The sequence below is a fragment of the Anopheles maculipalpis genome, chromosome 2RL, assembly GCF_943734695.1.
Source record: "Anopheles maculipalpis chromosome 2RL, idAnoMacuDA_375_x, whole genome shotgun sequence".
NCBI lineage: Eukaryota > Metazoa > Arthropoda > Insecta > Diptera > Culicidae > Anopheles > Anopheles maculipalpis.
This window is the reverse complement of record NC_064871.1, coordinates 56075706-56098782: the sequence shown is the minus strand read 5'-3', so window position 1 is coordinate 56098782 and position 23077 is coordinate 56075706. Positions and strand designations below refer to the sequence as shown.

Here is a 23077-nt window from a genome sequence, read left to right as displayed (position 1 = left end):
AGTGGCTTCAGTAAAAAGTGTAGATCCTCTGCACGGCACGTACACAAGCCTTCGCTATTACAGTACCCTCCAGTTTTGCCTTTAATCACGCAATACATTTTGCAGGCAATCGAAGATACTACCTCCGCCGTAAATAGTTTGCACGTAGATTGCACATCGTCCCCCGCCAGTACGCTGGCCACTACAAAAATCAGTACTATCGCTGGTAAGACCAAAATTCTCATTTTGCTTGCTTAACGAAGACTAAAAGTGCCAGACTCATGTTTGGCCGAATTTATCAGGCAAAGAACAGATTTTTGGTACTGCTGTTCGTGGCGAAATACAAACTGTGCAAACAGAATTTTCTTCGTACATATTACACGACTACAAAAAAACCTGTCAACGTATGGGATGATTCTAGGTTTAAATAACGCAAGCTGGACCCAGAACGACTTAACAACATTCAGCTTTGAATCCGTTTATGCATTAACATATAATGTACAAATTAAATCCCTACATCAACGCATCAACTCGCAGGAAATGCATTTACTTTTATCATGCACACTACAAGCCAGTTTTGAAATCAAGTTCATATGCACAATTACAAGAGCTCGTGTGATTGCTCCCTTTCAAAAAGCTGTTGTGTATTTGGTAGGAAGCTCATAACTTGGGAAGCTTAAAAAGCACAACACATAAGCAAAGCACCTACGTGTACTGAAGAAATCCCAAAGTGCAACCTTTATGTAAGAAACACATGTAAATGAACCAGAAGCACAGTGGAAGATTGTTTTACAAGTACTTCAATAAATAAATGTAGTAAATATGAAAATATATTAAGAATCACTACAACTTTGTCGCGCTGCGAATCCTTCCATCTACAAAAAGGGACACGTTTGAATAATGGTAAAGTTTTGCAGCAGGCAATATAAGCCGATGCCGAATTTAGCTGTCATCCTTGCTGTCAAATAGGTCCGTAAACAATCGATCTTGTTGTCAAAAATTTCGGCTCCTACGTGGTTCTCCCATACCAGCCTTGGTGGAATGTATATGCATGAGTTTTTAAAGACGGACCTTTAACCTTCCACGCATAGAGCGCAACGTATCGTATTCCCAGTAACACGCTAGTATCATCACCTTCTAACGATTTCCTGGATGGATTAGATCGATTACGTTCGAGTTGCACATAGTTCGCCTGCTGGATAAAAGTGAAAGTTTGTTTAAGTCCGCCGAACCGCGATAGAAAGCATAGCCGCATCGTCGCGACGTGTTCAAGGAACCGAGTTACAATGAAGCAGTGCGTGTTGATAACCTTGGGCATATTGATGCAGCTTGCATCGTTGACTATTTGCCAACGTGTAGCACCTGGTGTTAATCCAAACCATTATGTAAGTTTTGTCAACAATTGTTCAGGAAAGTTGTGTGTGCTGTATCATTGATCATTGAATGGTGTTCATAATATATTCCAGCAGCAACAACAACAACAATATCAGCCACCTCCTCCACAGTATCAACAAGCTCCTCAACAGCAGCAGCCACAATATCATCAACAACCACCACAGCAACAGCAGCAACAACAGCCCCAATACCAGCAACAACAACAATTTCAGCAACAGCATCAGCAGCCACACCAGCAACAGCAGCAGCAGCAACATCATGGCGAGCATGGTCAGCAGCAAGTGCTTCATACCGGGAATTTACAACAAGAGAAACAGTACGATTTGAACCCGTCCATATGTTAATGGGGATCTTGGAAAAACAAGTATAATAACTCGATAACTTTCCCTTCTGCAGGCACATTGCCGAACATATGGAAGTGCCGATTGATACGAGCAAAATGAGCGAACAAGAACTACAGTTCCATTACTTTAAAATGCACGATTCGGACAACAACAACAAGCTGGATGGTTGTGAGCTGATAAAATCGCTCATCCATTGGCACGGTAAGTTTTACGCGTCATAAGCTATCACTTTTTGTTTGCTCTCTTTTTTGGTGCGTGTTTGTGTTTGTTCGCAATTGGGCTGCTTCGTACATTTTGCCAACCATAAGCCGCTAAATCATGTGCAATATGTACAGTGACATTTCATTGGGGGGAGATATGACCATGGGCATTTCTTGTCTACGTGTTAAATATTTGCTATATCGTGCATGCGGTGTTGGTACTCTTTGTCTTTGTGGTGCTGGATGACCTGCTAAGTTTATAATAAGTACCATTTCCGGCAAAGCTCAAGAGATTTCGTATATGTGGTGGAAGAGTAAACACTAACAGACGTTAACGGCGTGTACGCGCTTTCCCTTCTACGTGAAATGACACTGGACACCGTTTTTCTCAACAACTTTTTTTTACTAATGTCACGTAAGCAACAGCGCACAAAAGAAAACAAACACAAAACAGTTGAAAACGTACATTAACTACCGACCCTACCACGTGTTGTTTCGCACGCCTGTGTCATTTGGTTGTATTTTAAAACGACACCATCTATTTTCCTATCATTCCTCGCTATCGCATTCGTCATGGTGCTAAAACGATGCAGAACAAGGCAAGGCACAAGAAAACAGTGGCCATCCGCAGCACGAGGAGAAAATATTCTCCAACGACGAGCTGTCTGCGCTGATCGATCCGATTCTTAACTCAGACGATCATAATCAAGATGGTTTCATCGACTATCCGGAATTTGTGCGCGCACAACACAAAGCAGCCCAGCAACAACAGCAAGACCAGCAACAGCAGCAACAGCCACACCATTAGTATGTGTTTTCGTTCATCACAGTTGACAGAACTGGTTTCGTTATATCCGAGAGAGACTGATAAACTAATAACTCTGAGCTTGTAAAGCCTAGGTCCTCGTATAAAGTGACCGTGCGATCTTCTGGATTTAACGGAGGAGAGAATTTCTACATCTAAACCTGAACAGTTGAATCTTAAATTGACACATTCCCGAACAAAATCATAGTACACGAACCGTTTGGATTATCGAATAGCGTACATCAGTATTAGTTCCGTGTTCCGCAAAACAAAACCACAACAAAAATCATTTACACATGTACTGTTGCCGTTTCGTCCATATTTGTCTGTTTTGTGATTGATCATAACATTCTAAGTGCTTCTAAAACAATACGCAAACGTGAACGATGCTAATGTGTATCATGTTGCATTTATTTATATGAAAAGAAAGGTGGTTTATAGGAAATTTAAATGGTTGGTGTACGAAAACAAGTGTAATAGGAAAACAAGATTTATGGCAGCCATTTCGGATACAGCAGCAGAGAAGACCACACGCACAACAATGTTGACTTTTATTTGTTTTTTTTTATGAATGTAAGTGATCGTACGCTTGATCATGTGTGTTGTGAATGTATGTGTTTGTTTCGTTTAAGTTTCCTTGTGGCAAGGGTAGAAGGGTGGAAATGAAATTGGGAAGAATTACATTTTGTTGCGAGCGACTACAACAACAAAAACAGAAAACAAAAAAGTCTTATACTATCAATCATCGGTAATTGTTCATCGGTGTGTCCGAAATCTCTCATCCCGATCGTTGTGCGTCCGTTGTGTTACCGTTAGTTTGTTAAGAGAATACCGAAGCAATCTTAAACTTTCTGTTCGTCGAGCCCTAAACTATCCGCTTTTACAGCTGATGATAAAGCAGAACTCCACGAAGAACGAACGCACAGGCCAGAATATACCGACGAACAGTTGGAAGATATCGTCGATTCTGTAATGCGGATGATGGATTTGAATAATGATGGTTTCGTAGATTATACAGAGTATCGGATGTCTGATGTGGAAGCAAATCGGCGTGACGATTTTCCCGCAGGAAAATGAGCAATAAATGGTCTGTTGAAGGATGGTAACGAAAACCAGCACAAACTGCATGCCGATCCAAATGTTCAATTCTCATGGTTGTGAGCGGTTGTGGGAAACATACTAAGTGCATTGTAAGCTTATGCCTGTGTGGCCGTTCTATCAGTCGATAAACATCTGTGGTCTATGGTGAGAGTCTGCCTAATTTTAACAAACACTGTTTCCTCGTTCAGAGAAAGATAGCGGCGAAGGTGAACATCAGCAAGAACCAGTTGCGTATACCGACGAACAACTATCGGGCATTGTAGACGCGGTAATGAAAAATATGGATCGCAACAATGATGGCGTTGTTGATTGGCCGGAGTTTGTGCTTTCGTCAACCCGTCGCTAGTTATGCATGAATCGTTTTTCTTTCCTTATCTGTAACATACTACGGGGGAGTCAAAATAATATGCTGGGTTTTTTATTTACATCTTTCGTTTAATTGTGTATCAAAATTATACTAATAAAATATGTGCATCACTATACATGGGGAAAAAATAACTGCAATTTAGAAAAGCACACACAACAACACATTTGGGGTCTACTGGTAGTACATGCATATGAGCAACATCGATCATCGTGCAGCTGCAGTAGGTTTGAATTTGCTTAAATTACTCATTTGCCAATTGCAGACAATGAAAAGGAGCATGGTGACGGCGAAAAGCCTACCGAAGAGCATGCCGAAAGTCACAATGATGCTCAACCGTATGACGACGCTACGTTGCAATCCTTGGTTGATCCGATAATGGAAATGATGGACAAAGATCACGATGGGTTCATAACTTATACCGAATATCGACAGCACGAAAATGAACAAACGCCATAGTCATGCACACTCTGATGGCACATGAACCATTGGCCAATACTTCGAAAGACAGTGGGCCAAGTTTAATTAAGTGTAATAAAACAAAACATACAATTTACTTCCAATCGATAGCGTTAGTTTGCTCATATCACACTGCCAACGATGAGGACGTTGAATGACAACTATTTACTCAGTGGCGGATCAAGGTGTTTGGTGGTCCGTGGCGGTTTAATGATTCTACATTCAATGTCGATTCGATGAGATTTAGCGGCGAGACACCCCTGACCAGTGAAGTTCACTCCAGTGAGACTCCCTTTATTCGGCAAGGACCCTGGCTGTCGCCACCTCCGGCACTGAATTTACTGTAGGCATTTTGGGGTAATCGTGTGTCGGTGTAACATCCAGAGACATTAAGAATCATATAACCAGTTATCTTGCATTCATTACTACCAATACAAACGGAAATTTCAAAGAACCATATCCATCATGGTAACTGCAAATACATACTACGTAGATATTGTTTTATTGATTTTAATTAAACACTTCGAAAATTGCGGTGCGTGACATGTTCGGTTGGTGACGATCGCAAACAGTGTGGAACTCACGGCACATACTCAAAAGGATCAGAGGCGTCAAATCGGGTACGTCGAGCATCGGCCTTGGTCGCAGCTCGGCGGAACGAATAGGTTAAGGCCAGATAGTGAGTCCCGGTGAGTCGATCCGATTGCGCTGTAGTCCCATAACAAACAGCCTCAGGGCGATGTAATTCACTGGTTTAGCGATTCGAGGCGTAGCAGCGCGTAGCGTCTACGATATTCCTTTCCTCCCTTCCAGAAGTGCATAGTTGGGATGAGTGCATAGTTAGCGCTGGACGGTTTACAACTGGGGCAACGGATGAGCACGTCATCGTGACAATAATGCGACCATAATCCAGGATACTCGATCTCTGGCTGTAGCTTCCCACCCATGTAGGCACCCGATCTCCGACAGGTACCGTTACACCTGATTCAGCCAACGAACTCGCTGTGCTTTGATGGGAAAGATCCATTTTTTTCGAAACGGGTTATTGACAATAACTTCTTAGTGGTGCATTAGTCCGGTATGCTCGTAACAAGCCTCAGTCATCGTATCCTGACGGCTTTCGCCACCGTCAACATGTCCAGTTCGCCGTATAGTTCAGCTAGCCGTACGTGATTCATCCTTCTCCTCCGCACTGCATGTTCAAACACACAGCCAACGATGGTCGGTTTGCATCCACTCGGGTGGTCCGAGACTTGTGAATCAGTGTGTGATATTTCATGCGTTCTAGATTTTTTCTGGATCTCACCGAAGGCAGTAGTATGCACGATGGCCCTGCACAATGCGTCTCCTCATTTCACTGGTGACATCGTTGTTCGAAGTTACCGATGTCTTGATTTCGCTGTCAACTAATACTTTCTAACCGGGGCCTATCACGCGCTGTTTCGTCTTGCTCGCATTGATCATTGATCCAATTCTTTCTGTTTCTTGTATGGGTCAGATGTACACACCTTATCTGTCTTGTTGCCAATAATCTCGATGTCGTCCGCGAAGTCAAGAAATTTGTGAGACCGATAGAGAATCGTGCTACGACGGTAATCATTTTGGCACCAACTTGAAGAGCTCGAACGCCACCCCATCACTTCCAGCATATTTATTGATCTTAAGCTGCTTGATTGCGCAGGCAATCTCATCCAGGGATGGCGGAACCAATTCGTCATCTGCACCATTGCTATTGCTGTTATCTTGTTTTTCTACTTGCACCAACCTTTCTAACCAGTTCTAATCAAGTGTTGAAAAGTCGTCAAAAACATCCATTTTCTGTGAAAAATTGGGAGGGCAAGTCGAATCAATAGCAAGCAATAGACTTGAAGCAGTACTATTAAGTACATTGTGTGTTGATGAGACAGCCTTGATGCGTTATCCAGAAAAAAAACGGGACAGTCAATTGGCACATAATATCGGCATCTGACCATCGGAATGAGTAAACAAATATTCAAATAACAAAAACGAGTTGGACTTTCACTTACAAAGACCAGTATCCAATCATATTCCTGAATGTTCAGCACTAAAGAAAAGCCAGAAATAAAACGATATTACTGACATCATCTATTCGGAGCCAACATATCAGTATCATCTGTACTGCGGACGAGAAGACCCAGAATTCACACACAATAGATTATCGAAAGAAAAAAAAAGCCCTGAAACGTTAGAATAAAGTTGAAAATAACATATTATAATCACACCTTGTCTGCGCCAGTCGAGCCATGCAGATCATCTGTGAATGAAATTTTTATTTAAATATTTGTAACTTCTATACAGGGCGGCCCGGCCCAGTGGTATATGCGACAGCGACAGCGGTCTTCAAATGGCAGAACCGGGGTTCAAATCCCAGCTGAACCGCGTTCCCCCGTAGTGAGGGGACCTACTATCCAACCACGTGGTTATCGGCAATTTTAGTATGCCATTCTATGGCTGGCGGGACTATAGAGGTCGGTAAGTCAAGAAGAAGAATTTTTATAAAATTCCATTTAATGTTAAGTTTGGGAAACACTGTACACTGGCACTTGTAAGTTAGTGAGTAAATGAGAGAAGGAACATAACAATATGCGCACGCGCTCAACGTTCGGCATCGATGCTGCTCAGAGGCAAACGTGTTCTTCTGAGGGTATTCGAGAAATCCGCCAAAGCCGTCGCCAGTCAGCTGTTTTCTCCGATGGTGTGCGTTTTCAACAACGGCCGAACAGTTATGTCTAAACTATGCTACGAGGGTGTAAGATTTTGTTCAGGCTAAATTATGTTACCACACAAACAAACATCCTTTTTTTCCTCAACATTTTATGGAATGTTCTATGTTGATTGTCTCATAGTTACATTTCGAACAGCTTACATTTTAATTCTTGTCCCTTTTCTCATAAACCAATGGTTCGTCTTTTACGTTGCTCCTCGAAAGGGTGTAGAAAGTTTATTTTATTACATTACCGATTTTAGTGAAAACGGTTAAAGCCTTCGTGCTCTTATCGGACAATCATTAACTCTCCATGGTATGCATATTTTGTTCGAAGTTTACGTTTACATTTTGTCGCCTCCCGAACAAGTTCCCCAATTCCAGCACCCACACGCCCACGCCTACCGGCTGCCTCTTTTTTACTGCTGAATAATTCAACACTTTTCTCTTCTTCAGCCACGCTTGCCGGTATGGCTCTGCACGGTGTAAGGTCGTTGGTACGAAAACCATTAAATTTCGTTACCATACCCTCGCTTCCGAAGTCATGCCCAAAGTATGTTGCGACATAAGGGAATCTCGCTCAATCTCTCTCTTTTTCTCTCTCTTGCTCTGTCGTGCGCATTTGGTCCCTCCATTCGGCGGCTATCGTGAGGAGCGATGCCTGAATTCTACCAGTTAGAGCTGCTCGTGGGTGGTTAAGGATGTCCGAGCACTGTCAGCATTTCATCGCCTCGTTCTTCCGGGAAAGAGACGGTTGAAATCCGCAGTCTGCAGCAACGTTCTCGGCCTGCAAGAAGAGTCATTTGCGTTTGCGTTCGATCTGTATTTTTTGCTAGTTCAGGTATCTATCTAGACGACACACGGGTGGACAAGAAAAACTCGAAACCGTTTTAATCCTTATTGGGATTGATTGTCGTAAGCTCGTAAAAGTCCACTAGTGTTAAGGATAAGTTCCTCCAGTGCAGTTGGTTGCTGTTGTAGTAAGTGATTTAGTGCAGTGATAGTGTAAGCAACTTTTCATCAGCGAACAAGTGCAATACTTCACACAAGCGCTCATATGATAGTGGTTAAAGCAAACGAAACAATTAAATTATCTTTCCAAACTACGCAAGCTATATAATACTGTACTGTGGAACATCGTACAAAATGGGCGAGTGTTCGGTGAATTTTTCTGTATCTGGAAAAATCATTTCCATTCTTATTGTATGTGCCAACCATTGGCGGTGGTAGCAAAAGGCGAAACAACCGGCTGGACATGCTATTGTTAGTGAAGGAAAATCATTCGGTTTAGTGAGATGATGAGCCCTCGGTACAAAACACATCAAACGCTGAGAGCTGATGGTTTTCCATCGTTCTCTCACTTTTTCCTGCTGACTCTCTCGCATATTCAGTCGATATTATTGAGCCGCGGTAGTAGGCAGATGTGTGCGTGTGTGTGTTTGGTCCCAAAGTTACGCCAAAACTGTGCGTATGTGTATATTATAGTGGATTTTGTTTTTTCTTTGTGCCATCCCCCACTCATTGCAGCATAAACGCACCCGTTACTTGGATAACATTTCAGTGAAAAATAGCTCCCCCGTCGCGTGAGAGAGAACGTGTCGTTCAGGATCAAATTCGTTACATGTTAAAAGTGAACGTGGACAGGTAAAGTACAGCGACAGCGTTCCCAGTTAACGATAAATTCACAACAAGCAGGGAAATAATTAGGTGTACATAACAGATTGGTTTCGCTAAAGGTAATCGCCGCTAAAGGTCCGTAGGATCAGTAAAACGATCGGATAACAGCCTGCTGTGGACATAGGCCAAACATTTGAAACATTTTTACCAACACTTGAGCTCATTTTCTGCTTATCGTCGCGAGCACGTAACCGCAAACGTAAGCTCAAAATTTTAAACTACCATTACAAAATTTCACTACCGGTTTGTTTGTACACTGCCAATTATGTTAATAACCGGTGTGTGGTTTTGCAAATGACATTGCCGGCAAGATTCGGTAACACTTCCGCCAGTGCGTGTTTTTGTTACTTCATGCAAAGCAGGTTACGATCTCCCGTAGTACTGAGCAATGTTAAATTTTGTTATTTTTAGTCGTGGCTGTCCTGGTATGATCATTGTTTTTTTTTTTTAGTTCGTACCGTGTTTTGCGCTTCGTAAAGCATGATTCTGGTTTAGTCGTTCAGTTAATGGCCGAAACAGAAACCTTGCAGAAACAGATAGAACCGTGTTTATGACATTGGTTTTGCACATTCCGGTCAAGAGCAATGGCCATTAAAAATACGCCAGGCAAGCAGAGAATAGTTGATTTAAGCAAATATTTGTATCCTTTGTTTGCGAGATTTAATTCAATAAAGTCAACAAACGTTGTTTTCGTCTTTTATGCTTTTTTTAAATGTTATTCAGTAAAAACTCATCAGTTCACTGAGCATGGAAATATGTGGCTAAGCTAAGGATCCAGTGGAGATTAAATAGGTTCCTAAAAAGCGTTAAAATAATTTAAATGATAACAATTCGACTGTCGCAATGGAGAAACCACACTGTGCGTAGTGATCCTACAGAGTTGATCAGTTATTTACAATGCAAAATGAGGCGTAACACATTCAACCAAATCTTCGAACCACAGATGAATAAGTATAGAGTTGATGTAAAATTAAAATTGAAAAAAATTTGGCCTGTCTCCAATACCGTTTTTCAATCACTGACTTTTTTCATTCGTTCTTCAAATCGTTCTAGCCAAATCGTGCATATTCTTGGGTTAAATTTTGCATACTCTGTCAGTAGACATGAGAGATATGACATAACTTACGTTATTAATAAACTTTGCCCCAATCTCCATACTAAGGTGAACTGCTTTCAACCATGTCAACCTTCATGACAAATCTGAATAAGCAAGCACTAACGAATTCCGTTAATTAGCTCACACCCTACAATGTTTAATGCATCTTTGCGCAAGATTGGTTTAGAGGTAATTAAAAGATGTGTTGAACCAAAGAGCAAATAGCTCCAAGTTGTAAAATTGCACATTATACGAAATTTCCGTAGCTGGATAGTTTATTATTTGGAGCACGGCCCATGAATACTGTGGACCGTAATAGCGATAGCCACAATTTACAGATCACACTTTACATCTGAGCGAATTCTTTCATTAAATTTCATGTTAACAAGTACTGCTTGAACATGACATAAATTAATTCCGTTTTCATTGTAAACTCGGATTTCCGTCGCATTGATATCAACTGCCTTTTTAAGTTGTTATTATAAAATACCTTGCTCGCTTCATCAGGAAGCAAAGTACACCCATAATTGAAAATTCACCGTATCATTACTCCACGAACGGTACGAGCACTAGGGCAGGTACTGTTGGACAACGTCCAACATATCATGGCATGCTGGTACCAGCATGGTGCACGAAATTCTAAGCCTTGTAAAACGATGTATGCAATTGCATTGTCGTGTTTTATGCATTTAGTAGTTTATCGCTCTCTCTCTCTCTTTATCTCACCCTCTTTCCCTCTCTCACTAACCCTTTCGCCAAGGTGTTGTGTTATTCACAACAAGCACTCAGTACTGAGTAAAGGTAGAAAAACACATACTGCAGCACCAGCAAGAACCATTACTACCGGCTAATGAATCACTTCCTTAACATGCAAGGCAAATTTCCGGTCTGATTTATCGACGTCAAAAGCGTGGGAAACTTGTTTTAGATTCACCATAGGCTGTTTTCGAAGGATGTTGTTAAGCGCCCACGGTAGCAAGGTAGACACTTTCGATTTTACTATCACTTTGCGGGATCAGTCGTTTTAGTCACAGGGCGTACAGTAGTCTATTCTTTTTTTTTGCTTGACTTTGCACATCGTTTTGGTGTACAGAGTTACACATTTTGAGACTTCAATCAATTTGCACACTGTCCGCTAGTTTGTTATGTGCATGAGCTAAGTATACAATATGTATTCTATTATGGAATTGGATTGTATGCGAGCATTTATATTCATTTACTAGCTCTTTACAAGGGACAATATCTGAAAATAATTTGCTGTTACCTTGTTTTTTTCGCTACACAACTTCACGACGTAAATATAATGCTGTTGATAGTACAATAACATTAACCAATGTTTGTTAATACTTTGCGTAGTACTGCCTAGTATACTCTACCCGAGAAAAGTTCCCCCGATTCGCATAATCACCGTTTTGTAGCATTGCTGCACTTCACTAGTACTCTAAACAGTCGAAAGTTATCCTCGTGTACAAAGAGATTATTCTGAGTCCTTAAGTTTTATTCCTGACCGACGAAGTTTTCAATAGTGGAACACATTCAGACATTGGATTATAACTATTCGGAGTTTATATTTATTCATGAAAAACAGTCAGAATATTTCGCACGTTTGATATGATAATTGTCTGAGATAATGACGAACCCATCAGTCCATGTGCGCCCTTGATATTTTCAAAGAGCTTTGAAAATTTTCAAACCTACTTCACATGATCATATTGGTTAGTTTGCTATTTCTTTTTTAAGTAATTTAATTTAAAAAGCTTTTCGATTCCAGAAATCAAATTTTAAACAAAAATATGCTCTAGCTATAAGAAACTTGTTCACGATTTTGCAATTGCTGAGGAACTGGAGATAAACATCTAATCAGCTACGAATAAATCAGAAATTCAAAAAAAAAAAAACATTTACTAAAGATTGGCCAAAGCATCATTTAGTACAAAAAGATTGCTTTTCTCAGTTCTAATGTTTTTTTTTTTTTACATATACTTTTTTATACGAGGCACTGGGCGTCTCCATGGATTTAAACGAAATTATTTTGAACGTTTAATTTCCATGCGATAAAATACCGATAAAAAGAGAACAAATCATTAATAACGTATGTTTAATAAGATGGCCCCTTATGAAGGAAAAAAATCTTTCATGACATTTTTATCTCGTATGTGCATGATTGAATTACCTAAAACAGTAGTTAAAACTTAAACTAAACCTTTGGCGTAAAACGCTATATTGATGCCCGACCTGCATAAATTTTACGTCTTCAATTTATTTAAAAACCTAATAACGTATTTTCTGTTTAATTGGCAACTTGCAGCACTGAACTACCGAAACCACTGTGATCATCGATCGAGTTTTGATCTCTTCTGCAGTACATTACACATGAATGGTACTAAAGAACAGGCTCTGCCTGCAAGTCTATCGAAAGTACGACGGACGTGAAATCAGCTTCCGTCGATGATTCACTTGCGTTAAACAAGCAACGGGTATAGCAATTTATCAACAATGGAGCGGAAACTGTTATACGCATTTCGCGGATGGATTGCATTTGTGGCCTTCATGGATTTGGGAACGGCCTTTCGATGTTACATCGAGCGACGTAGTTTTCTGGGCGATCACTCAGAAACACAATTTATTGAAGGTAAATAGCATGTTAGCATGTTTTTAAGTTATTATTTAATTACCAATATGTATCATCTATTGCCTTATCTCACTTCAACGATTGTTTCTTTGCTCCTGCTTAGGCGATTATACCATTTCTAGGATACTGGGAATTTATTGCATATTAAAAGCAGTCGCATTGGTTCATTGCACACTGTACATACACTACAAAGCGTAAGTCAAACATTTCGTTGTTTGTGATCTACATTTTACATGTTTACCATGTCTTATTGCAGTATACACGGGCGTTATTTTTTAAAATGTGTATCATTTTCCTTTTATTCCCTCTATTTAAAGGGTTGTTAGTATGGGAGGATGCTCATTAGCAATAACGATGATGCTCTACATAACTGAGGCCTTGTATTTCCGCTCAACTACGCTAAACTTTTACGTTATATTCCCGTGTGTCCTAAACTGTAAGTAGATAATGTTAGTCAGCTAGTCTATAAGATTCTGTAGTTCAGTTTTGCACTATAATACCATGGTATTTAGCTTAAAATATTATTTGTTATCGTATCATGCAACATTAATTACTGTTGTATGTAGGTATGCAATTTGGGTTAAATTATTTTTCATATGATATACTTTTAGCATCATACATCGAATGAGCGTTTCGATCTACGACAGATTCTATTAAATTTATTTCGGTTCGACCGATTTATTATTTTATTTCGATCGTCTAATTACTTTCTTTTTTTTCTCTCTTTTTAAATTCAGCAATAACACTTGTAGGTTTGTTATATATTCCCCGTAAGTTACGGCTCTGGGAGCTTCGAACTGCATCAGAAAATGACGACGAAAATTCACAGCTCCTGAAGCAAATGGGGGGATTCAAAAAGAGACGAGCGCATAAGAATAAAACTCCATGAATTTTGTGGATCGCATAATACTAGATATCTCGCTATAAAACACACTCTTAGTACATTACCCTATCCCACCTACCCACAAACTAAACTTCTGCACCCTACCCCTGGTTCGATGATCCTGTAAAGTAGTTTAAGCTACTGAACAAAAAAAAAACCAAAAACACCGAAATAGCTATCCCAACGTCCCCATAATGAGATGATTAATAATATCGATCCGTAGTATGTTCTCTCCTTCTTCGTTGTGCGAACTAAATATGGTCTCCAAACTATATGGAGAAATCGCGTGTTTTCTTAACTGCACAAAAAATAGAATATTTTACTATTACGAAATACTGCGGCCATTTGGTAAAACGAATCTTACCTGGTGTAGTAGCTGCCGTACACATGAAACAGTTTTTGTAATACACATGCTACTAGCATCGAATTCATGATCACTTCCATATCTCCTATTTCAGCACTTTGATCTGTAGCCGGGCGCGGCACCATACGGTCACCAAATATTATCTTCATCTTGCACGGTTTTTATTGCAAACTAGGAAGAGTTAGTTTTCAAAGGATCAGAATCGGGTCGCTCGATACTGGTACAAATTAGACAACCAAAATTGTACGCTTTAGAGTGACTGATTCCTACTCAACAATAAAATTTTTAAATATTTTCTAAACAAAAAGTAACCCATAACAAATACACGTTTTAAAGCTATTTTTCTATAGCTTCTAAATAGGCACAAGAATAAGGTGATCCTCTCGTACATTTCCTGCCAACTTCCCTTTTTCCCTGAGCCACATAAACTTTCGTACGCTACCTAAGCTGCACACAATTCAATTTAAATCACATAAAACCTAGGCAAAACAACTAGCTAGCGATAGTCGGAATAGCAAAACGCAAACAATTTCTACATATTTTTCTACGACTTCCACTTGCGTACGCAACAGCCGAGAAATTTCATATATTCTTACTAACTAACTAGCCACAACAAATGCGAGTACGAAGGAACGTGGGCTTGGTAGTCACGTTCAAACAAGAGCACTTAAAATGATTCAGGGGTATAAAGTTAGACGTAGCGCAGATGGACTTTAAAACAACACAATGTGAATGCAACAAAGCTTTAAAACAACATTTATAACACAAATTCTAACTCTTGACACACGGGCAGTTTGAATAGTGGGGCCCAACGCACGATGCAGAAAGGAATCATATATCGAACAATGCATAATCCTGAATGAAACTTGATTGTTTATCACCCGCCATCAGCGTTTGCGTCTTATTTCAAAAGCTGCGTCTTTCGACCTCATGCTCCAATACTTTTGATGGCATGCTGGTGAGTGAGAGAGTGAGTGAGTAATTAAAAATTGATAAACTTAAATTCCATCTACCATAGAGCCTCTGCCAGCCTACCTACGGGATGGGAAAGCTAACGATCAGATCGGACACAAGAAGCATCAAAATCTTGACTTTCAAATCGTATCTACCTTCAACAGGAATATTGTGATTAGTTGTAATAACATCGCGAACACAAGAGATGCAATCATAACGCACCCTAATATTAATCAAATTAGGCAATCTACATTTTGCCAGTGTGCCAGAGCCAATGAATATCGTCATCCTACGTACGGGAATAAGGTGTTGGCCCTACATGTTGCAGGCCCGCTCAGCACGCAGGTAAATGTGTTGTAATTGTTTTGGAAATAGTCAGTGACACAGTTTGTATGAGTTTTTAGTAGCATGAGACCAGAATTAAGACAAGAATGAAATTTTGTTTGTGATAGTGAGATATAGAGCAGAATGTTCAGCATAGGTTGCCGGGAGTAAAGCAACATTACGGATGCCAAAGAGCTCCGGTACTGCATTAACCGTTACGAAATGACCAGTTACTTTAAGATTTAATTCCCGGATGCAATATTCATCTACAGTTTGTCATCTGCTGCAATAGACTTGAGAATCTAATCTTGCATCGCCAAAATTGCAATTTTAGTAATGGTATTCACGTACTGTGCATTTCGAAGCAATTCTGTAACAAGATATGTCAATACTAATCGCCTAAATTAAACTTGACATGGAGGCAAACGGGAGCCAAACGGGGGCGACTAGAGAACATCTTTCAACAATTGTATCGTTAAGTAGCATTTTGCCACCTTTATACATTTCAATCAAATACATTTACCGTCAATACTAGTTGACAATCGGACCAGCGGCAGTCGACACTGCTTATCGAAACCCCTTCCTAGTCAAATATCTACGTAAGTGTTGCTAGAAGCACTTCATCAAGAGTACGCAGAAGCACTATTTCGGGCGAACGAATTATAGTTTACTTTATTGAAAACAACCGTTGTATTAGTATATTTCATTCTTTCCAAGACCGAACGAATCGCAAGCAATAAACGGCGCTATGACGCGAAAACATGAAACGATATATTATTTCTAGTTTACGTGCCATAGAGAAAAACTCCCGGGGGTCGTTAGGGGTAAAGTAAAAAAAGTAATCCCGAGCTGACTCATTCGCAACATAAATCGTGTATTATTTTTCCTCTTGTATGGGTATAATGTTTATCTATAATATCTAAGATACAAATTTGAACGTTGCTCTACTAGCAATCGACAAAGCTGTAGGCTTTCCTTTGTTATTAGTTTCTTTTGTAACCTTTTTTAAAAATTAAAAATAATTACGGAATATTGGCGAAACTCATCTAGAATTCCACAGTTTTAAGAAGTGATATCCGTTTGAAAGAAAAAAATCTAATCGTGTATTGTAACACAAAATCATTGAATAAACCACATCTAACAAAAGTGCATTCATCAAATACACTTTTGTAATAAAATATGTTTATTTTAGAATATCTTATTGCAGCAAAATAAATACAGGACTCATACCCGTCGTAAGCAAACTAATAATGCTGTCGCAATGCAAAATACGGATGGAATGTAAAAATTATACTTATACGACTATTCGTCAATAATAATCCGGAACCGGAGCACAAGCTACTCGCACGAAATCACTGTACCGAACATGACCGCTGCTCGATACATTTGCTTCACGAAAAATGTTATCCACCTAGGGACGATTCAGAAAAGAGCGAGGGTCACACAAACGTGCAAAGTGGTAAGTCATATTGCAGATAAGATAAATCTAAACAGCAGGCTCTGTTCATCCTCTGCCTCCTCCTCTTCCTTCTCTGACGTTAACAACGTGAGGAGGACACTTACCTCACGATACGACAGCCCTTCGCCCCAGTTCTGCAGAAGATGACGCAGCTGTCTTGCTGGGATTGTTCCACGACCGGCTTTATCTCCGGCCTTGAACGCTTGCACCACCTCGTCGGGAAGGTTTTCTACGCGCGAATGCTGATGCATGACCTCGAGAAAATCAGCAAAACTCATGCGTCCATTTTTCTTCTTCAGATACTGGGTCAGCTCTTGTATGGTGGGGGAAAGTCCCAGCGAACGCATTATTACCGTTAGCTCATCCAGCGTCGTTATGTGGCCTGAGCGAGCGAATAAGTAAAAACACTCACGAAACTCTGCAATTGATTGGGACAACAATTCGTACATCAGTAGAAATATGCATCACTGCATATGTGCAAAATTCAAACGCATTTCCCATACGGGGAAAGAGGGTACAAAACTGTCCACGTACCATCGATATCTTGTTCCTTGAAGTAACGGGCCTGGAAAAAACACAATGAAACTTCCTCGGATTATAATTCTTTTTATATCAAGCAACGTTTAAGGTAAACGCAATACGAACCATTGCACCAGAAGAGAAGTGTGGCAAGTTCAGAAATGTGAAAATATCGCTCGGACTGTTTGCAAATCACTTGTTGCTTCACTTCGTTTGGCTTTGCCCCACTACAAACAGATGCAGTACGGTTCACACAAGACAATCTGCGAAACGCTTGTCAAACCGTATTGTCCGATTGAAATTCCAACGAACACTGTGCAGCACCAACCCAACGCATCATCAAACGTTTGCGTGTGCTGCTAAACCATCAATTATGAACAGCAACAATACATTTTATAATAGTTTGTGTTATTTTTGTACATTGAGCTTCTACACGGTAAATCATGCATTCTTTTGTAATGAATCAAAGTGTTGTTAATAATAATAAGCTCGCATCCGTGCATCCAGGTGTCAAACGTTTGCGTGGTGTGAACCAGCCTTGCTCGTGTGCTTTCGATGGGGAACGCGTTCGGTAAAATGGGTACAGAAAAATAGTTCCACAGCGTTTCAAAACAAATCATTGCATCCAAACGCTGTGCGAACAAACTGTGCAGGGCGACAAAATGTTGTCCAGGAAAAGTAAGGATAAATCTATCAAGGAAGGCGTGGTAGGAAAATATGTGAAAAAAGACACACCACCGGAAATTCCAAGTGAGTATGGCTAGCGTATTCCGATGCTGACATAATTAGGTTTTATCTATTGATTATCAACAACAAATTAGAAAGCAGCGAGTTTAATCTTGTACACCCAACGCACATGAAATGTTGTATGTATTCTGTCGGTATATTTGTTCAATTGCAGCTGTTAACGTGTGGACCGCGGAGCAGAATAAAAGTAAGCTCGCTAAAACAAGAAGGAGCTCGCAGCAGGTCGTTTCCAATGCCGGTCAACCACCGGGGCTTCCACTGACTGCTAACAGCAGCAATATACAGAATTTGCAAAAGTTTGGAAATTCAAAGGTGTTGACGAAGGTGGGAGGCCTTGGCCACGAAGGAAAGTATACACCTAGCAATAATATTCCAAATTTGGCTAACAAATTTGGCAACATCAACCCCAACAATGACGCGTCCAGTGGGCTTAGCTTGATGAACGGGAATGCGAAACCGCTACCGATGATGTTGGTGAAAAACACGACCACTACCATGGGCCTGGCGCTACCCATGAACGATGTGAGGAACAATAATAGCCACGGAAATTATGTGGACATTGATACGATCGATCAGATCCTAATGCAACAAAGCGAAGCGAACCTATATCGGCTGCAACAACAACAGCAGCAACAGCAACTGTTCCAACAACAAGAACATGAGCAAAAACAATTACAGCAACAGCAACAACAGCAAATGGAGCTGCAGGAACAGCAACGCCAAGAGCAGATGGAAATGCTCGAACATCAGGAGCAGCAAGAGCAACGACTACATCTGGAACAGCAGCAGGAACAACAGGAGCGATATGTTTCCGGATTCGAACGCAAACTATCCTACAACCAACAACATCACCCGAACAATCATAGAAATGGGTTTGAAAGCTATGGAAATTTGATGCGTAATGGTAGTCCCATCGCTTCGTCCGCTTCGTCCGGCAATAGCTTAACAAACGATCAGACTCTTTTTATTCGACATTATTCGACCCGACAAACGCCTCAGCTGGCATCTTCGCCGCAACAGTCGAACAATCAGTCAACCCAGAACCAGACAGACCCCTTGCAACAGGATCATCTGTATCCGATTTATGAAAATCAGTCCCAACTGATCGGTCGTCCCGAATCGCCCATCTACAGTAACACGAATTCCGGTACGATATACCAGAACTACAACAGCAACAACTCATCGCACCAATCGCTCTACTCGAACGTTTGCGTTAGCGGACCACCGGTGGCAGGTGAAAATGGTAGCAGCAACAGTCCGGTACATGTGCAGTCACAGGCATTACAGCAAACCAGCCAACCACTCTATTCGAACATGATAATTGGTGCAAATAAGCCCAATAGTGTGACGTACGGGGAAGTGGTTTTACGTACTGCTCGTCTTGGGGCGACGGGGGCAGCCGGTGGGGCAGTGCCGGGTCAACGAAGTATTACACAAGGTTCCGCTGGTCAGCAACCCGAAGGAGACAATGGTGAAGAGGAACTGATGCTACCGCCCGGCTGGTCGGTGGATTATACACTAAGAGGGAGAAAGTATTACATCGATCATAACACTAAAACAACGCACTGGGCCCATCCACTCGACAGGAAAGCTTTGCCGACTGGTTGGCAAAGAATTGAAGCGGCACGATATGGAATTTTCAAGTAAGTTCTGGTTTATTTTTTAAGTTTAAAAGTCGGTTGAACTGATTGTATTGAAATTTGAATTTAAGCACATAAAACAACTTTGGTTCAATGTAAGCTCGTATTTAATGTGCCAATATGTTTTAAATTTCCTCTCTTTCTCTTCTTCAAAGCTATTTCGGAAGCCAAGGCGAACAAACTCTGCCATATCTGGCTTCGTGTTACCTAACGCATGCACCGGCTGTAGAAATTCCTCGCCCGATCGTATCGCACTTTCCGCGCCATAGCGCCCTGGTGCCGGCGAATCCATACAACACGGAAAAGGTCCCAGAATGGCTGTTCCTTTATGCAAAGTGTAAGCATTTTGTGAACAGGAACTGTAGGTCCACAAGAGTAATCATGCCATACTTTCCTTCCTTTCTTTTTATGTTAGCTTCCTCGGAGAAAGATCACATCATCAAATGGGACATGTTTCAACTACAGCAACTTGAGGATTTCCTTGGCATCATGAAAAAGTTGTATCGCCAAGAGTGCAACATTATTGTTGCCAAATACGAAGTGATTAGGTAAGAAAGAAGCTTATGAACGCGGGCTGGATGTGAGCTAATTGTGCGACCAATTTATTAATGATTGTGTCATACTTGTTACTAATGTTTCAGGATACAGATACACTCGCGAATGCAAGAGCTTCGACGGATGTAATCGAACTGGATGTGGAACCTCTGTATCAGTGCTTGTGAAAAGAAAAATGTGATATCAAACAGTTCCTTCATCGAAGAATTGCGTTTGCCACGAGGCATACCTTGAGCAATGCAGATGCACTATCATCACATCACACTAAAAACAACCCCATACGTTGTTCATATATGCTTATGCATATATTAATCCGTGCCTTCAGTTATCGAAATTGTTCCACAAAACGGCAAGATTGTGTGTAGCATTGCTACACGTAGATGTATCGTATTTTGGAAGAAAACTACACACATTACATCCTCCATACATTATAATTATTATTATTTTTACAAGAATAAAGTAATTATTTCACAACAATCGCTCAACCTGCTCTCTGCACTTTCCATTTACTTTTCTACACTAGCAGCAGCAGCACCATCAGTACCTGATCGTATCACTTGCAGATCCTTCAGCTCGTACTCGTCCGTTTTGGTAAGCCCGTTCAACTTAACAACTTTTGCGTTCGGCAGGTTAAGCTGCTTTGCAAAGCGGATGGCCTGCGGAAGCTGGGCTTCTTCCTCGCTTTTGTAACCGTAAAACTTGGCCCAATCATTGCGCCCGGTATATATCATGTAACAGACGCCTCCGAATGCGTTCCACGCCACTATCGCGTAGAACAAGCTTAACCGACCTTTCCACAGATGGGCCCGATCCATCGGGATTGGATTTGTTTTGCGTCGGATCCATCTTCGCAGCCAGCGTGGTTGTTGGAACAGAGTCATCGTTCGATGATTTCTATTGAGGTGAAGAATTATTGGAGCACCAATTCATAATAACATAGCTGTCAGAGTGTGTTTTTTTGGCCGTTGCATAATTGCACTGACAAATGACGTTTGATAAACCGTAATGACAATCAACTGACGTTTCCAAATAAAATTTACCCCAGTAGTGACCGTAAGAAAAAATCAATCACAAGGGGAGCTACAAACAATCGCTGAGAATGAAAATAATATTGTGCTTTTTGGTAGCGGCCTTACTGTGCCTAATAAATCTTGCAGCTGCTGATAACGGAGTAGAAGATTACGACGATGCCGCTCGGTATGCCATCGAGGGCAAGGTGTATCCGCCCGAGCTGTACGGAGGTGATTCGGAACTGGGCTGGCAGCTCGACACACAAATATCCATCAACGGTGGCGAATACAAAGGATTTCTGCGGGAAGATGGCACGTTTGCGATCAGTTCCGTGCCGTCCGGCAGCTATGTGGTGGAAATCGTGAATCCGGACTATTACTATGAACCCGTGAGGGTGGAAATCAATCCCAAGGGGAAGTTCCGTGCGCGCAAGCTGAACTACGTCCAGCCGTCGCAAGTGCTACAGCTGCCCTATCCGCTGAAGTTGAAGGCCCTCACCCGTTTCCGATACTTCCAGCAGCGTGAACAGTGGAAAATAACAGATTTCCTGTTCAATCCGATGGTGCTGATGATGATCTTACCACTTGGCATTATGCTGATTCTACCCAAAATCATGAGCGATCCCGAGACGAAGAAGGAAATGGAAAATTTGAACTTATCCAAGGTAAGGTGACGGCTCATTTAGGCTGTACGAGTTTTCTTATGTGCACAAATATTAACAGAAAATGCATTTTTCAGATGACGAACGATCTGCCGGAATTCAGTGAAATGCTTACATCATATTTCACAGGCGGTTCTGCTGCAGCTGCAGCCAAGGCTAACAAGGAAAAGGATAAACCAAAACCAAAGCAAAGCAAAAAGAAAAATTAATCGTTCGTTTTACGTTGTAACTGGAGGTTAGGGATTTCCCAAAAATTTAAGTTTTTTTTTTACCTAGAAAGCAGACAACGCAAATAATAAAGCCAGCCGACTTGGGAAAAATGGGAACTTGCGTGTACTTGGTGTATTGATGATTTTCAGCGTATCGATCCTATACGCCTAACACGGACGATTCTGCTTTTTATACAAGTTGCTGGGTATTCAAAATCGGACACTTCGAATTCAGCCGTTCTCTCTGAATTTCAATGCATTTATTGGTTTCTTAATATTGTTTAACATCATCAAAAGTGTGCAGTATTCTTCTTCTACTTCTCTTCTACACGGTGATGTAAAAAAGAATTGAAAAAGCTCTTTTCTACGAAAATAATGCAGTCCAAATGAGAAAAGTCTTCATATCGCGCTGGGCATTCAAAGTCGGACACCGTATAATGTATTTGAAAAAAAAAGCAATATTAATATTGAGTTGCATTTCCATGAGCATCTATTACAACCTGCAATCTTTTCGGCATACTTAGGCCAATTTCAAACAAAAATTTTAATCAATTTTATGTCATTCTTCGTTTACTATTTCCACTAACATTTTCAAATTGAAAGGTCTGCGTTTTGCAACATTTTTTAATTTTTACCAAATATGCTCGATTATATTTGGGTCTGGTGACTGTGGAGGAATTGCTAAAACTGATGGGCAGTTGTACAACAACCACATTCGTGTCAATGCCTTATGCTTCGGATCATTGTCCTGATAGAACATCATTTGCAACACCCAATTGTTCAACACTTGGCTGAACATTTGCTTTAAAAATTTCGATGTAATGCGTAGCATCCATGATTCAACGTATAACATGTAATTTGCCAACTCCTTTTAATGTCATACAATCACAAAGCATGACGGAGCCTCCACCGTGTTTTACTGTTTTAATGGTTAATTTGCCATTTAATTCTTCACCAAGTTTTCTCCACACGTA

The 23077-nt window shown here is 40.8% G+C and overlaps 7 protein-coding genes across 8 annotated transcripts in view; 4 read left to right on the top strand and 3 right to left on the bottom strand.

The window, feature by feature from the left end:
• Positions 1-23077, bottom strand: part of LOC126559276 (zinc finger protein 593 homolog) — a 338322-nt gene that overhangs the window by 47117 nt on the left and 268128 nt on the right. The window lies entirely within an intron of this gene.
• On the top strand, positions 1220-2850 carry LOC126559866 (nuclear transcription factor Y subunit beta). The gene is made up of 4 exons (XM_050216039.1): positions 1220-1364; positions 1449-1690; positions 1771-1919; positions 2512-2850. The coding sequence occupies exons 1-4, from the start codon at positions 1266-1268 to the stop codon at positions 2724-2726; spliced, it is 705 nt and encodes a 234-aa protein (XP_050071996.1). The 5' UTR covers positions 1220-1265; the 3' UTR covers positions 2727-2850.
• Positions 12642-13752, top strand: LOC126559258 (uncharacterized). Its single transcript, XM_050215388.1, has 4 exons — positions 12642-12777; positions 12881-12971; positions 13095-13213; positions 13515-13752. Exons 1-4 carry the CDS (start codon positions 12642-12644, stop codon positions 13664-13666), a joined length of 498 nt encoding a protein of 165 aa, XP_050071345.1. The 3' UTR covers positions 13667-13752.
• The window catches only part of LOC126559341 (calmodulin), a 279933-nt gene continuing 273429 nt past the window's right edge, over positions 16574-23077 (bottom strand). The window contains exons 2-4 of one of the 2 annotated variants that reach the window (XM_050215486.1): positions 17296-17327; positions 16866-17179; positions 16574-16713 (exon numbers count right to left, since the gene is read on the bottom strand). In XM_050215486.1, coding sequence (XP_050071443.1) covers positions 16612-16713; positions 16866-17179; positions 17296-17327 — 448 coding nt within the window. In that variant the 3' untranslated portion in view covers positions 16574-16611. The remainder of the gene's footprint in view (positions 16714-16865; positions 17180-17295; positions 17328-23077) is intronic. The other variant, XM_050215487.1, reaches the window with a different exon arrangement.
• LOC126557378 (scaffold protein salvador-like) lies at positions 17854-20473 on the top strand. Its single transcript, XM_050213123.1, has 5 exons — positions 17854-18030; positions 18182-19670; positions 19823-20004; positions 20083-20215; positions 20309-20473. The coding sequence occupies exons 1-5, from the start codon at positions 17943-17945 to the stop codon at positions 20349-20351; spliced, it is 1935 nt and encodes a 644-aa protein (XP_050069080.1). The 5' UTR covers positions 17854-17942; the 3' UTR covers positions 20352-20473.
• On the bottom strand, positions 20729-21151 carry LOC126559435 (uncharacterized). Its single transcript, XM_050215594.1, has one exon. The coding sequence runs from the start codon at positions 21101-21103 to the stop codon at positions 20729-20731; it is 375 nt and encodes a 124-aa protein (XP_050071551.1). The 5' UTR covers positions 21104-21151.
• On the top strand, positions 21322-22107 carry LOC126558948 (ER membrane protein complex subunit 7 homolog). The gene is made up of 2 exons (XM_050215039.1): positions 21322-21897; positions 21972-22107. Exons 1-2 carry the CDS (start codon positions 21322-21324, stop codon positions 22101-22103), a joined length of 708 nt encoding a protein of 235 aa, XP_050070996.1. The 3' UTR covers positions 22104-22107.